This window comes from Apteryx mantelli, chromosome 1 (assembly GCF_036417845.1).
Source record: "Apteryx mantelli isolate bAptMan1 chromosome 1, bAptMan1.hap1, whole genome shotgun sequence".
Taxonomy (NCBI): Eukaryota; Metazoa; Chordata; class Aves; order Apterygiformes; family Apterygidae; genus Apteryx; species Apteryx mantelli.
Window position 1 is genome coordinate 21,348,686 of NC_089978.1, and position 14,775 is coordinate 21,363,460.

At 37.7% G+C, this 14,775-nt stretch overlaps 1 protein-coding gene across 2 annotated transcripts in view; it reads left to right on the forward strand.

The window, feature by feature from the left end:
- The window catches only part of IFT88 (intraflagellar transport 88), a 69,889-nt gene that overhangs the window by 15,231 nt on the left and 39,883 nt on the right, over positions 1-14,775 (forward strand). For both annotated transcript variants that reach the window (XM_013962174.2, XM_067290148.1), the window contains 7 exons: positions 197-301; positions 1,516-1,618; positions 2,290-2,404; positions 2,505-2,736; positions 9,390-9,460; positions 9,963-10,049; positions 13,049-13,148. In XM_013962174.2, the coding sequence (XP_013817628.1) occupies positions 197-301; positions 1,516-1,618; positions 2,290-2,404; positions 2,505-2,736; positions 9,390-9,460; positions 9,963-10,049; positions 13,049-13,148 (813 nt within the window). The remainder of the gene's footprint in view (positions 1-196; positions 302-1,515; positions 1,619-2,289; positions 2,405-2,504; positions 2,737-9,389; positions 9,461-9,962; positions 10,050-13,048; positions 13,149-14,775) is intronic.

Below are 14,775 nucleotides of genomic sequence, written 5' to 3' on the forward strand. Positions count from 1 at the left end.
ACAGCTGTATGACTGCTTATTGCTAATTAATATCTTTCTGTGGGTTATAGTACTACTTTCTAAGCCTTGTATACAGTCTGTGCATCTAAAGAAAATGGACATGAATATATTATTTTCATACTTGTTTTGAATGTGTTATTTTGGTCTTGGGTTAATGAGGTCCAAGGCATTGCTAAATTATAGTGTTTTATTTAAGGCTCTGGAAAAAGCAAAAGAGGCTGGAAGAAAGGAAAGAGTACTGGTGAGACAACGTGAACAAATTGCTACTCCAGAAAGCATCAACTTAGATCTCACTTACACAGTAAGTGCTTAGAAATATCAGTGAGTGAAGTGTGCTGGTAGCAAGCCTCCTAAAGACATTTCAGCGTGTTTGCTGAGTGTGCATGTAATACTCTTAAGTGTTCCAAGTCAGATATACCCTACTAAAAAAAAGAAAAAGTAAAAAATAATAATGGGAATGACTTCTTGAAGTTAAAAATTTAGGATTGGAAAGATCCATTTATATCATGTCTCTTCCTTTGCAATCACAGGAACCACTTAGTCAACAATAAGTGATGAAGGATGCCCATGAATATCCAGTACAGCTACCTCGTCATGTCAAAGTAGTATCAAAATATACTACTGGGAGTATCTAAATATAACAAGTATAACAAATGTAAAGCCCATACTTCAAAGATAAGAGTTTAGAAAATAGAATGTGCCAAGAGAAGAAAACAGGAAAGATCAGACATTGCCTTTATCTTGAACCATAAAGTGACAGAGAATACATTATGTGGAAAAGGGATGTATTACTATTCCTAAATCCTGAATTTTAAAGCATGTATATAGATTTACATTCTGGTCTTCAAATTAATATTAGGCTCTGAAAAAAAGATGCAGCATAAAACAAAATATTTAGGGAAATTTTAAAGTTGTACTCCAGGTAGTGCTGTAGAGAAAATATGTAACAATGAATACATCAAGTTAGGCTGACCTAGTAACTTATTTGAAGGTGAAGTTCAGAGTAAAGGTGGGGAAAACTTTAGAGATACCTTACCTGATCCCAACAGAACTTCTGTTTTGAAACAGCAGTTTGGAAAAATTCTCTCTTTGTAAACTGATCAACCACAGATAATAGGACTGTCTTCCACATGTTAGGAATCATAAATTACACATGTTTTCTGAGTACTATATGAATGCTTTTAATAACTCTGCATTGTAACGTTGTCTTTATGTAGGTCTAAGATGCAATAACCATCCTGAATTTTCTTTGTCAATCTCTAGGTTCACTAAGCCTGACTTTTAATGGTATTTATTTAAGTACAAAAGTAAAAGAATTAGCTAGAATAAGTAGATTTGGAACTTGTTTTCTCTTTCAATATACAAAAACAAAGGACCATTAAAAGTATTGCTTTTATCAGTTTTAAGCTTCCCATCTTTAAATAAAATTAATTTGAAATTATCAACTAGAAATTCAGTTTTATTGCTCTTAAGATAACATTATTTTCTTGTACCTGTAACTTATTTTTTCTGCAGGTTCTTTTCAATCTGGCCAGTCAGTATGCTGCTAATGAAATGTATGCTGAAGCACTGAATACGTATCAAGTTATAGTGAAAAATAAGATGTTCAGCAATGGAGGTAGGTTACACTCCAAAATGGATTAAAATTGATAGTCAGGCATTCATAATCAGGATTTCATCTGCGTGGGACTGACTCACAGAGATCTCGGCTTCCATGTCTGTTAGTCAGAGTGGGTGGCAGATACTTACAATGTCTGACTTTGTATGATTTAACGTGGTTTGGCTCACCAAGTAACTTAAGAAGTCTTTTCTTTCCCTAAGCTAAGCATAAAGCCAAATACATCATTTTCTCATGCAGCCTGCACTATGTTATCTGCTCTAATATTAATTTTTCTTTTCTGACTCATCTTTCCCCTTCTGAAAGTTTCTTTTAATATTTTCCACATCTTTGAGACTCATACAGAGCCCTCTTCTCACAGCTGCTTCTTTGCAGCTGCCTTCCTGCAGAGCACCATAAAAAATCTCTACCTCATCCCTAAATTCCTAACCAAAACCCATTATATGCCTTATATTGATAGTTCTTTTCTAAGGTTCTTTACTGCTTTCTCCCTCTGGATGAAAGTTGGCAAGAGTCTGGTCTGTGCAGCACTTCTTTAAAAGACTAGTATTACCCTGTAATAGAGACAAGCATATTAAAAAGTTGCTCTACTCTGTCACTTCAAAACAAAATTTAAAAAAATTCTCTAACTATACTTTGAAAGACCATAACTCATTGACTTTTTGTGATAGGTAGACTGAAGGTGAACATGGGAAATATATATTTAAAGCAAAGGAACTATTCCAAAGCTATCAAATTCTACCGTATGGCTCTAGACCAGATTCCTAGTGTCCACAAAGAGATGAGGTGAGCTTATACTTGTAGGTGTGGTTCTGAAATACAAGTTTTGGATACAGTATGTTTTTGATAGTTAAAAATATAACCTAATGCTGATTTCTTTACTTAGGATTAAAATAATGCAAAATATTGGAGTTGCATTTATTAAAACTGGTCAATACATTGATGCCATTTCTTCATTTGAACATACAATGAGCATGTCCCCAAACCTGAAGGCAGGCTTCAACTTGGTCCTGTGTTGTTTTGCTGTTGGAGACAGTGAACAAATGAAAAAAGCCTTCCAGAAACTGATTGCAGTTCCCTTGGAAGTGGATTATGATGACAAATACATTTCACCAAATGTAAGTTTGATCAAAACAAATTGTATTTATATGGTAAATGGGGAGAAAGGTAGAGAGACTTTGAATGCCTGGACTATACAGTATATGTAAGTCGATGTACCTAATATAATTTTTTTGTCAGCACAAACTTAATGTGACAAAGTGAGGAGTGAATTACAGAATCACAGAATCACTGAGGTTGGAAGGGACCTCTGGAGATCATCTAGTCCAACCCCCCTGCTCAAGCAGGGTCACCTAGAGCACATTGCACAGGATTGCATCCAGGCGCGTTTTGAATATCTCTAGAGAAGGAGACTCCACAACCTCTCTGGGCCACCTGTTCCAGTGCTCTGTCACCTTCACAGTGAAAAAATATTTCCTCATGTTTTTTTTTAAGACTTAATTTCACCTTAACATTCGGAAGACTTTCTCAAGAACTAATGAAGAATCCATCCAATTCCCCATGCAAGAAAATCAGGTTTTAATATTTTGAAATCTATTGCCTTATGCAGTACAGAAGTTGATTCACAGTATGATTTGGGAGAAAAAGCATCAGTAACCATGCCTTGACCAAGAGCAGAGTCGCACACTTACAAAAGTGAACAATAAATGTAATTTATTGGAGGAAAATGCTAAGATAAAAGGAGATCATTTTGTGCAAAGGCTTAACGGTTCTCATTTTTAAGGCAAACACCTCACTGTCATTAAGAATATAACAGTGAACAAAAGCTTACCCCAAATGCAGTAGCTACATGTCTTGAAGCTGATGTACCAGGAATTTTGGCTGTCATCTGGGTGAAATAAAAAACAATGAGCACTCACATGTGTTATTAAACTACATAGAGAGACTAATAATTATAAAGTGAATTCATAGAAATAATAGTGCTTAAAAATTGTTATAGAAAGGAATATCATTGAGTAACCACATTGTTCTGTGAATAAGTAACGTTAACCAGAACAGTTTCATCTGTTCTTTGGACACAAAATATATATTCAAAGTAAAGTGCACACGCCAACTTTATATTTCTTATGAAAAATTATGTAAGATTTAAGTTGCAGCAAAATGAATGTAAGCAAATTAATTTATGTGAAAATGGAGGAAAAACAATCAGAACAACAACAAATGTTTTTGTAAATCAGACTTTCTAGCTCCTTATCATTAAGATTATCTGTCAAGACTAGCACCGCTATGAAAAGAATACTAAACAGAAAGTCCTTCCAGAACCTCGTTTTGCTCTTTCATCGTCCTTTAACTCATTCCCTCAAACAAGAATATAACTTTCGTAACAAAATTCCTTGCTAGTCTAACTCCAGAGCTTAATGGAAGTGATGCTCTGCTAATACTTTACTTATTTTTCATACAAATAAAGCTTGCATCTTCATGTTAGCAGTAGACAAAAAAAAAAAGATGATGAGCAATGCTCAAGGGAAGTTTGTATCAGAACCAAAAATAGAGCTAGAGCTCCAGAGAACTTCTACACTATTTGAATTTATTTTAAAATGTACTTACAGGGGGTCTTCTGCCATGACTTGTTCTCACTGCCTGTTGAAAAGCTGCATCATTTTCTAAATTCTGAAAAAAAAAGAAGAAGAAATAAAACCAACAACCCCGTACCCCCATAAAAAACAGCACCCAAAGCCACAATTCCAAAGTCACAATTCCAAAATATTAGGATTATTGAAAACAGACAGGTAAAAGATAAGTATTCTTCAAAAATATTTGACTTGAAGATTACTGAATGATAGGTTGTAGTGCAAATAGGCCTAATAATATATTCATTACTTATCTCTTTTGATATTTTAAGTTTCACAGAATCACAGAATGGTTGAGGTTGGAAGGGACCTCTGGAGATCATCTAGTCCAACCCCCCTGCTCAAGCAGGGTCACCTAGAGCACATTGCACAGGATCACGTCCAGGCGGGTTTTGAATATCTCCGGAGAAGGAGACTCCACAACCTCCCTGGGCAACCTGTGCCAGTGCTCTGTCACCCTCACAGTGAAGAAGTTTTTCCTCACGTTCAGATGGAACTGCCTGTGTTTCAGTTTGTGCCTGTTGCCTCTTGTCCTTTCGCTGGGCACCACTGAGAAGAGTCTGGCCCCATCTTCTTGACACCCTCCCTTGAGATACCTATACACATTGATAAGATCTCCTCTCAGCCTTCTCTTCTCCAGGCTAAACAGGCCCAGCTCTCTCAGCCTTTCCTCATAAGAGAGATGCTCCAGTCCCCTAATCATCTTTGTAGCCCTCCACCAGACTCTCTGCAGTAGTGCCATGTCTCTCCTGTACTGGGGAGCCCAGCACTGGACACAGTACTCCAGATGTGGCCTCACCAGGGCTGAGTAGAGGGGGAGGATCACCTCCCTCGACCTGCTGGCAACACTCTTCCTGATGCACCCCAGGATACCATTGGCCTTCTTGGCCACAAGGGCACATTGCTGCCTCATGCTTAACTTGGTGTCCACCAGCACTCCCAGGTCCTTCTCTGCAGAGCTGCTTTCCAGCAGGTCAGCCCCCAACCTGTACTGGTGCATGGGGTTATTCCTCCCTGGGTGCAGGACCCTGCACTTGTCTTTGTTGAACTTCTTGAGGTTCCTCTCCACTCAGCTCTCCAGCCTGTCCAGGTCTCTCTGAATGGCAGCACAGCCCTCTCGTGTATCAGCCACTCCTCCCAGTTTGGTATCGTCAGCAAACTTGCTGAGGGTGCACTCTGCCCCTTCATGCAGGTCATTGATGAAGAAGTTGAACAGGGCTGGAGCCAGTACAGACCTCTGGGGGACACCGCTAGCTACAGGCCTCTGCACTGCTGATCACAACCCTCGGAGCTCTGCCATTCAGGCAGTTCTCAATCCGCCTCGCTGTCCACTCATCTAGCCCACGCTTCCTGAGCTCGCCTATGAGGGTGTTATGGGAGACAGTGTCGAAAGCCTTGCTGAAGTCAAGGTAGACAACATCCACTGCTCTCCCCTCATCTACCCAGCCAGTCATTCCATCAGAGAAGGCTATCAGATTGGTTAAGCATGATTTCCCCTTGGTGAAGCTGTGCTGACTACTCCTGATCACTTTCTTGTCCTCCACATGCTTGGAGATGGCCTCCAGGATGAGCTGCTCCATCACCTTTCCAGGGATGCAGGTGTGGCTGACTGGCCTGTAGTTTCCTTGGTCTTCCTTCTTGCCCTTTTTGAAGACTGGGGTGACATTGGTTTTCTTCCAGTCCTCAGGCACCTCTCCTGTTCTCCATGACCTTTCCAAGATGATGGAGAGTGGCCTAGCAATAACGTCCGCCAGCTCGCTCGGCACTCGTGGGTGCATCCCATGGGGGCCCATGGATTTGTGGGTGTCAAGTTTGCCTAAATGATCTCTAACCTGACCCTCCTTGACCAAGGGAAAGTCTCCCTTTCTCCAGACTTTCTCTCTTGTCTCCAGGGCCTGGGATTCCTGAGGGCTGGCCTGAGCAGTAAAGACTGAAGCAAAGGCGGCATTCAGTAACTCTGCCTTCTCTGCATCCTTCTTCACCAGGGCACCCACCCCATTCAGCAAAGGCCCCACATTTTCCCTAGTCTTCCTTTTGCTACTGTTGTATTTGCAGAAGCCCTTCTTGTTGTCCTTGACATCCCTTGCCAGATTTAATTCCAAATGGGCCTTGGCCTTCCTCATTGCATCCCCACATACTCTGACAACGTTCCTATATTCCTCCCAAGTGGCCTGTCCCTTCTTCCACTTTCTGTAGACTTCCTTCTTCTGGTTGAGTTTTGCTAGGAGCTCCTTGCTCATCCATGAAGGTCTCCTGCCTATTTCTCGTATGAATGCACCTATCTTGAGCTTGGAGGAAGTGATCCTTGAATATTAACCAGCTCTGCTGGACCCTCCTTCCTTCCAGGGCCCTAACCCATGGGATTCCTCCAAGTACGTCCCTGAAGAGGCCAAAGTTTGCTCTCCTGAAGTCCAGGGTTGCGATTCTACTTAGTGCCCTGCTTCCTCCTCACAGGATCCTGAACTCTACCATCTCATGGTCACTGCAGCCAAGGCTGCCCCCGACCTTCACATCTTCCACCAGTCCTTCTTTGTTTGTTAGTACGAGGTCCAGCAGCACACCTCTCCTTGTTGGCTCCTCCACCACCTGGGTCAAGAAGTTGTCACCAATGCTCTGCAGGAACCTCCGGGACTGTTTGTGCCTAGCTGTGTTGTCTTTCCAGCAGATATCGGGGTGGTTGAAGTCCCCCATGAGAACCAGGGCCTGGGATCGTGAGGCTACTTCCAGCTGTCTGTAGAAGGCCTCATCGACTTCCTCTTCCTGATCAGGTGGCCTGTAGTAAACACCCCCAACAGTGTCACCCATGCTAGCCTGCCCTTTGATCCTTACCCGTAAGCTCTCGACTCGCTCTTCATCCACCCCTAGGCACAGCTCAATACATTCCAGTTGCTCTCTCACATAAAGAGCAACTCCACCACCTCACTTTCCTGGCCTCTTTCCTAAAAAGCACGTAGCCATCCATGACAGCACTCCAGTCATGCGAGCTATCCCACCATGTCTCTGTAATGACAATGAGATCATGGCCCTGCAACCGCACACAGATCTCTAGTTCTTCCTGTTTGTTCCCCATGCTGCATGCATTGGTGTACAGGCAAGTACGCAAGTTATCTCAGATGAGTGCTAAAACCCCACTTTAATACTGCAGCATATTTTACAAAAAAAAAGTAGTGAAGTTTGTAGAAGTTTAATTTATTGGAATTTGTTGGAAGCTGAACTTCCTTTGTACGATGAACCAGCAGCTCATGATGTTAAAGACAGGAAAAAGTAAAGCATAGATTTAGAATGCCTCTTAGAAAGGCCTTCTATAGAAAACCAAAGCACATCCTTTATTTTCTCTTAGCAGTCTTTTTTTCCAGTGATGCAAAGCTTCCATTTTCAGTCTTAAAGATCAATGATATAGTTAGTCTTTGAACAATTATTTACGGCTTAAGGGTAGCTGTTGCATCCTAGCATAAGTCAATAAAGGTTAATATATGTAACATTTTTGTATATATATTTGTGTTAGATATATATTTATATATATATATGTATATATATATAAATGTATAAAAACAGAAGAAGGGAGAGAATACATGTGAGATCATATATAAATATACATGAGAAGTTAAATATATGAGAAATATGAGAATTTTTATAACTTCTCTTTATTTACCTTAGTTATTTCATATAAGAAATTAGAAATTTATTTCTATACAGCAATGGTTGAAGAAACCCTTTTTGAAGCAAATAGATTTGGGGCAGAAATCCTTTTTTTTAACTGAAAGGGTTTGATATTAATCCTGAAGCTTGATTGAGGAGTAGAAGACATGAAATGGTTAAGAGTGGGTATCAAAGTCATTTCTCTCACAGAGAGAGCTGGATTGTTAATATAAGCTGGCCACAGAGAATTAATACACATTTTAATATTGCCAAGAATAATACCATACATTTAGAAATAAAAATGCAAATTATCGGCACAGATATGTGACCTTCTATTTTGAAAAATGACTCTGAAAACCATGCAGGAATTTATAGTGGATATTCAATTGAACAAGAACGTCAACTGTGATGCTAAGGCCAAAAAAGTTGATGTGATAGTTGAATGAATAAAGGCAAGAAAATCAGTTAGGGATGAAGAGGTTTTAGATCTGGTACTTCTGTTAATACTGCTGGATTACTCTGTCCAGTTCTGATGCCCGCACTTGAAGAGAAAGAAAGGGAATGCAGGCAGCAGTCAGAATGATCTAAAAGTTTGGAAATGTATCAGACTGAGAAAGATAATGGAGATCAATCTATTCAGCAATAAAAGAGAAAGGAAATTTGAATCACCCTAGGACTCAGCGTGCAGCAGATGTGGAGGAATAAAAGGCTCTTCCAAGAAGCTAGATACAGTTAACCAGTCATTGTAGTGTAATTTATGTAACAGTAAGGATCATTAAACACTTGACGACTTTGTCAAAGGCTACGTAAGATTATTCATTGGGAAAAAAGCTTTAGAGTGTGGTGGGTGTTCTTTCCAAGGATATGCATGCTATAGTTTTAACAGAAATTCCAAGTTCTCTGTTACAAAAAGGTCAAACTAAAAGTTGTTAAACTTCTTTCTGGTCTTTATTTTATGCGAATTTTTGATCTATCCCCAGCAAATGAAGAATGGGCGGGTACACAGCATACCTGTATTAGTTCTTTTAGATACAGTATGTAGGATAAACCACAACAAGATGATTGTATGAGTTATTGTAATTACAAGGTAGCAAAAGTCCTCATCTGCTGAATACAGCTGCAGTTCAGCAAGTGTGTAAGCATACTCTTATTTTTAAGCACGAGTGCTCTCACAGGTGATTCATAAGTTTCTCAATCTTAGTTGGCAATCTGATATACGGGTCATTAACTACACATAAACTACCAGTTAACAACCATAATGTCAGATTTTTCCACATGCATGAACAGAAAAACTGGATGAAAGTAGTTGTAATATGAAATTTTAGATTTTGTAGTTAGAATTAGCACTACTTTAAATCGAAGCTTTTTGAAATGTGGAAGTAAATAACTGCTGTTATAGACTATGTAATTTGCATCAATTTGTGTTTACAGTCATACTATCTATAGAAATAATTAAAACACATGTATACTGGCATAACTGCAATTGTTTTGTTCCCCTCCAGGATGATCCACATGCAAATCTACTGATTGAAGCCATAAAAAATGACAGTTTAAGACAAATGGAACGTGAGAGGTAATGCTGGAATCTGTACTTTTTTTGACTGTGGTGCCATGTATTTTAGTCCCTGAAAGCATTACCAATCTTCTCTGGTGTTCACAGGTCTTGTTATGAAAGTGTTCTCATAATTCTTAGAAAAGAACGCACTTGGAAGAACCAGTTGAATCACTGGGTTTAGTATCCTGCAGTTGCAAGCAACCATAAAATAGGTTTTAATCCAGAAGGATAAATAGAACATCTGCTCTATGCACTATGGGTTATACGGCTTAAAACTTAGAGCTTTGGATTCTTTTTTTTTTTTTTTTAAATGCAACTACACTGTGCAGTGAAAAGAAAACAAGAGAAATGGAGCCTCATTGAGAGCATTATCAAGATACAGGGGCAGTAGCAGGGCGCTGATTAAACCAAATTCTCAGATTGTTCCCTGAGTGCAGGAGGATGCAAGAAAAAGATTTGGTTAATTTTTCACATATATGTTTTTGAAATGGTGACATGGGTTTTTTTGTTCTGTTTTAAGGAAATCCATGGCAGAGGAATACATCATGACAGCTGCTAAACTCATTGCACCGGTAATTGAAACATCTTTTGCTGTGGGCTATGACTGGTAAGAGTCAGATGGGGCTTCTTTTTGTCTAAACTGTATGTCAATCTCTGGTGCTGGTTATGAGACCAGATTCACAAACATAAGCAGCCTGGAAAACACAATTTGTTTGAACTACACAAGCAGAGCGTCAAAGCTGTTTTAAGTTTGCCTCCATAGAATGCCCTGTGGAAAATCAAAACAAATAGTAGAATATATTGTGTGTTTAAAATGAGTTTCATTGCATTGCTGAAACTCAACTGTTAGTCATACATTTCTGAATGGCTCTGTACTGACACAAGGAGAGCTTCTTAAAGTATTTATTCAAGAACTTTTCAAAGTCTCAATGGACAGACACTGTACATAACGCAAAGCTCTCCACTCTTCATTGTAAGTTAGAAGATGGTGTAATGAAGACTTAGGGGTCCTAAGAAACTCCCATTACTCCAAAGAATCATTATATAAAGCAACTGGTAGGCAAATATTATTAGAAAAGTTTGAGTTTCATTTTTAAACTTAATGTATCTACTGTTTCTTAAACATTTATACAAGTTCATACAGTGATGGGCTGATGATGCAGTTTACTGTTTTGATTTTTCTTTTTATTTTAGTTTTCAATTTACAGTTTAGCTTTTGTTTTCTGCTGTGTTTTTTTTCAGCAGAATACTTTTTTTTTTTTAAAAAAAAAGGACACTTTATATAAGGACAGCATGAAGATGATTATAACTCTTCCAAGATGTATCCTTAGCTATTTGTTTTTTACTTTTCTATTATAAGGACTTCTTCTGATGTTTTTAGTATTTTTAATAACATTATTGGAAAGTAATATGTACACGAATGATATATATCTGCAGCCACAACATTACTAACAGAATATGTTCAGTGTTCAATTTTCTTAATATATGAAAAAAAATGTAGCATGGAAGTGAAGGAAATCTAATGGAGAAAGAGAGCTTTCCTTTACTTTTTTTTTTTTGGCTGAATAGGAATGTTTTCAAGTTTTGCAGGTCCTATAATTACACTTTATTAATAAAGATATTTATACTAAAATGAAATAATCTATCACACTGAAGACATGTTTAGTCTGCCAGAGCCCACAACGTGGTGTCTGATGATTTAATAATAGTTATAACCCTATCATTTCCCTACTTTTGCCATAAGTACTTGTCAGAACCTAAGCAGTATCTCCTGTGAAAATTAGCTTGCTGCTTTATAACTTGCCCGCCTGAGCAAGTCAAATTTATTTGCTCTGCGTCTTGGTTTTTGTTCAAGAAAAACAAAAAAGGTTCATTTATTTCATATATCTGTCATATCTACTTCCTTGGTGCTATTCACAAAATACTTGCCATGAAGTAAAACCCACTCTTTCATAGCTTTTCTGGATAATTAAACAGCTTCTGGCAAGAAGTGTGAAATTGTTTTGTGTATATCAGCCCGATTTACTCTCAGCTCTTCCGGGCTGAGGTATTCAAGCCCTGCAAAGAAGTTGTAAATCTAGTTTAACTAGCCTGTTGAGTTTGGCTTTCCAAATACTATGCTTTGTTATGAGTCCTCTGAATATTAAATGTGCTTTTAATCAATTTAATTTTCTTTACAGAAACAAAATAGGGACAGATATTCTTTGGATTTCTTAACTTGTTACTGAGAGTTCTCGAAATGTGATTTCATATTGGGACTATTCTGTCATATTCTGTAAGGAATAGAGGGATAATTCAGATCTCTTTGCATTTTCTGGTTAAAATATGTTAGCAGTAACAGTTGAAAACTGCTTCTGGACCTTCCTGTTATTATGGATATCTTTGTAGCAATTACAATTTTTTTTCAATGTAACTTTTCCTCCAACATCAAGATGCATCTGTATGCTTTATAGAGAGTTAATGCACATGCCAAGCCAATTATAATAGCAGTCAGGTTTTTAAACTGCTGTTAGCAAATTAGACAACTATTAGAAGAAAAGAAAAAGGGGTTCCACCACTTAAAGAAGATGGGGGGGATTTAAGAAACATCCCAGAAAGTTGTTCTTTCAGTGTGTTTAATTCCAGATAGAACAGTATATGCATACAATAAATAAAGGCCTTTCTCAAGTGATGAGGCAGTTCTAAAATACACATCAAACCCTGAAAGATGATGTCTGTAAATGAACATCTGAACTATCTGCCCTGTTCTGTACTGCCTTCATTTTGCAGAAGACCATATGCCAAAAATAACTGGAGAAACCTGCAGGACTAGCAGAAAGAACTTTATTATTATGACTTTATTATGTAGCTCAGGGGCTGGGCCCATGCAATCTCTTGCTCTGTTCCATAAGACAGCTTATGGGCTTCATAGTATCATACACAGCAGGAGATCGGGCTTGAAGAATCAACTAAATAAAACTTGTCCAAAGCAAAAGGCTTGAAAAGTGATCTTAATGGGTTTCCCCAAAAAACCTTGCAGTAGTAGAAGCTAAGGTTTTATATAAAGCCTGAGTATTCCTTTATTATTGCAAAATAAAAATTTCTGCATTTTTATTTTGTAGTGTATACTACAAAACACCTTTGTATATGATATCTCTAATTCATATATCGTATCTGTAAGTATTTTCAAAATACATGTTAATATCCAGAGGTCAAGCAGTGTGTCCTGAGCTCTGTGCCATTTTGCTGTATTAAATCTTACAGAGAATTAAAAAAAAAAAAACCTATAAAAACAGAATGGAACAAAGAATTTAAGGCCAAACACTGAATTATTCATCCAGCATCTATTCAGGTCTATATCTGACATCAGTATTACAAAGGTTGCTCAGTGAAGGAAAATAACATGAGATATAAGCAGCTGACTGACAAACAAGAGTTGAGACAGTATTATTCGGGTAGGTTATTTAAAAAATACTTTTAGTTAGTGAAAGTGTTATATACTTTTGAAAAGAAGGAATAGCTAAGAACAATTCATTTTAGATGACTAATTGACAGCAAAAATATATAACAATATGGCATTTGCACAGATACATTTTGTTTATCTTTGTGGATTTCTTTCTATTGCAGGTGTGTTGAAGTAGTAAAAGCTTCTCAGTATGTAGAGTTAGCCAATGACCTGGAAATAAATAAAGCTACTACATATTTGAAGCAAAAGGATTTTAACCAGGTATAGTAACATTTCACATTTCTGTTTTTGTTAATATTTTATTGACAAACACATCTTACATAGTAGCAGCATATTTTTCAGCAAGGATAAGAATGATTTATGCAAGCATAATAATTGTATTGATGCTGGTCATTGAAATAACCTTCTAAAAGCACTGAAACGAGGTAAATTTTACCTAAGTGAAATTTTTGCCACAGAAATTATAGTGAGTGCAGTTCAGTTTCAGATTAACACATCTAAATTTAGTTATCTGCACTGATTGTCCAAGCTTACTTTACAGTTAATGGAGATCTAGTCAATACAGTCAGTGGAGCCTAGAAGGCAGGACAGCTAATCAGCCAGGAGGTGTTTATTTTCTCTCAGATATGTTACTAAAATATATGCAGATGTATTTCATATATATCATTGTTGTTCATGTTATGGTACTCCTGGTGTTCCCTGTGTGCTGCAGCATACCTTAAAGTGTTACAATCTGACTTTGAACTTTAGTCAGCCTTCCCGTCTTTCCACTGAAATATAAACTGGAATTAAATTAGGCAAATTTGCAGTGTCTTGGAAAGCTCAGCATCTTTCCCTCCTCCCCCCCGTTTAAAAAACAACAACAACAACAACAAAAACTTGCCCCGGGAGAGGGGGACATAGAGAGGTGGGAGGAATCACCATTACTGAAAAGATATTATAGCAGTTTGAACCTGAGTGTATATTAGCAAATGAGGAAGGGCATTGAAAAGATACAGTATCAGTGCTTCCAAATAAAAGTATAGCTTGGTGCTCAAACTTCATTAATTGGCGGAAGTTCAGAAGATAGATCTACTCAATCTCCTTTGTTTGAAGTGTTAAGCAACTGATAAAAGGCAAAAGTATTTTAAATGCTTTACCTTAACAAGACATAATAAGTTAGGATTTTAAATGTTAATAGAGTAAAATTATTAGTAAGCAGAAAGAGTTTAAAAGTGCAAATGCCTCAAAATCTCAGATTTCACCATCAGTTCAGTAAGTAGAAGATGGAAGAAAATGTGAGGTAGTGACATAGTGACGCATCCTTTTCCTTCCTGTTCTGTTGATGGCCAATATCGTCTTACCCCTTGGTGTGGCAAGGGAGGAAGATGGAATAAGCTGTGGAAAAGTTATGAGTTTAGTTACACATTATAAGCAATTTAATCCACATAACATCAGTTAAAAGCTTAGTGTAGTGTTTTCATCCTACTTACGCTTCCTGTTTACACATCTATTGTCTTGCTGGTAAGCTGAACTGCAGAGAACACGAAAATCATTGCTTTTGTTTTCCTTTTAACATCTCTTCTTTTGTTCCATCTCTTGCATTTTGCTTGATAGAGTAGATATGAAGAGGTAGGTATAGCATTAAAAAATCTGGTCAGTTATTTAGCTGAAGTCTTCTCGAATGTTATGAGCATGGCAGAGTCTTCTTGATCAATAAGTAATAAGCAAAACAGGACTTTTGTTAGAAATCTGAATATTTTACTGTTTCGTTTACATTGAGAGGGTAAAGGAGCTATGTATAATACAAAGTAATTTGGTTAATGTAAAAGAACTTCTTAAATAAAGTGGTATTTTTATCACTGTTCAAATCCTCTGCCATTTTCTAGTATTCATGTAGTCATCTTTT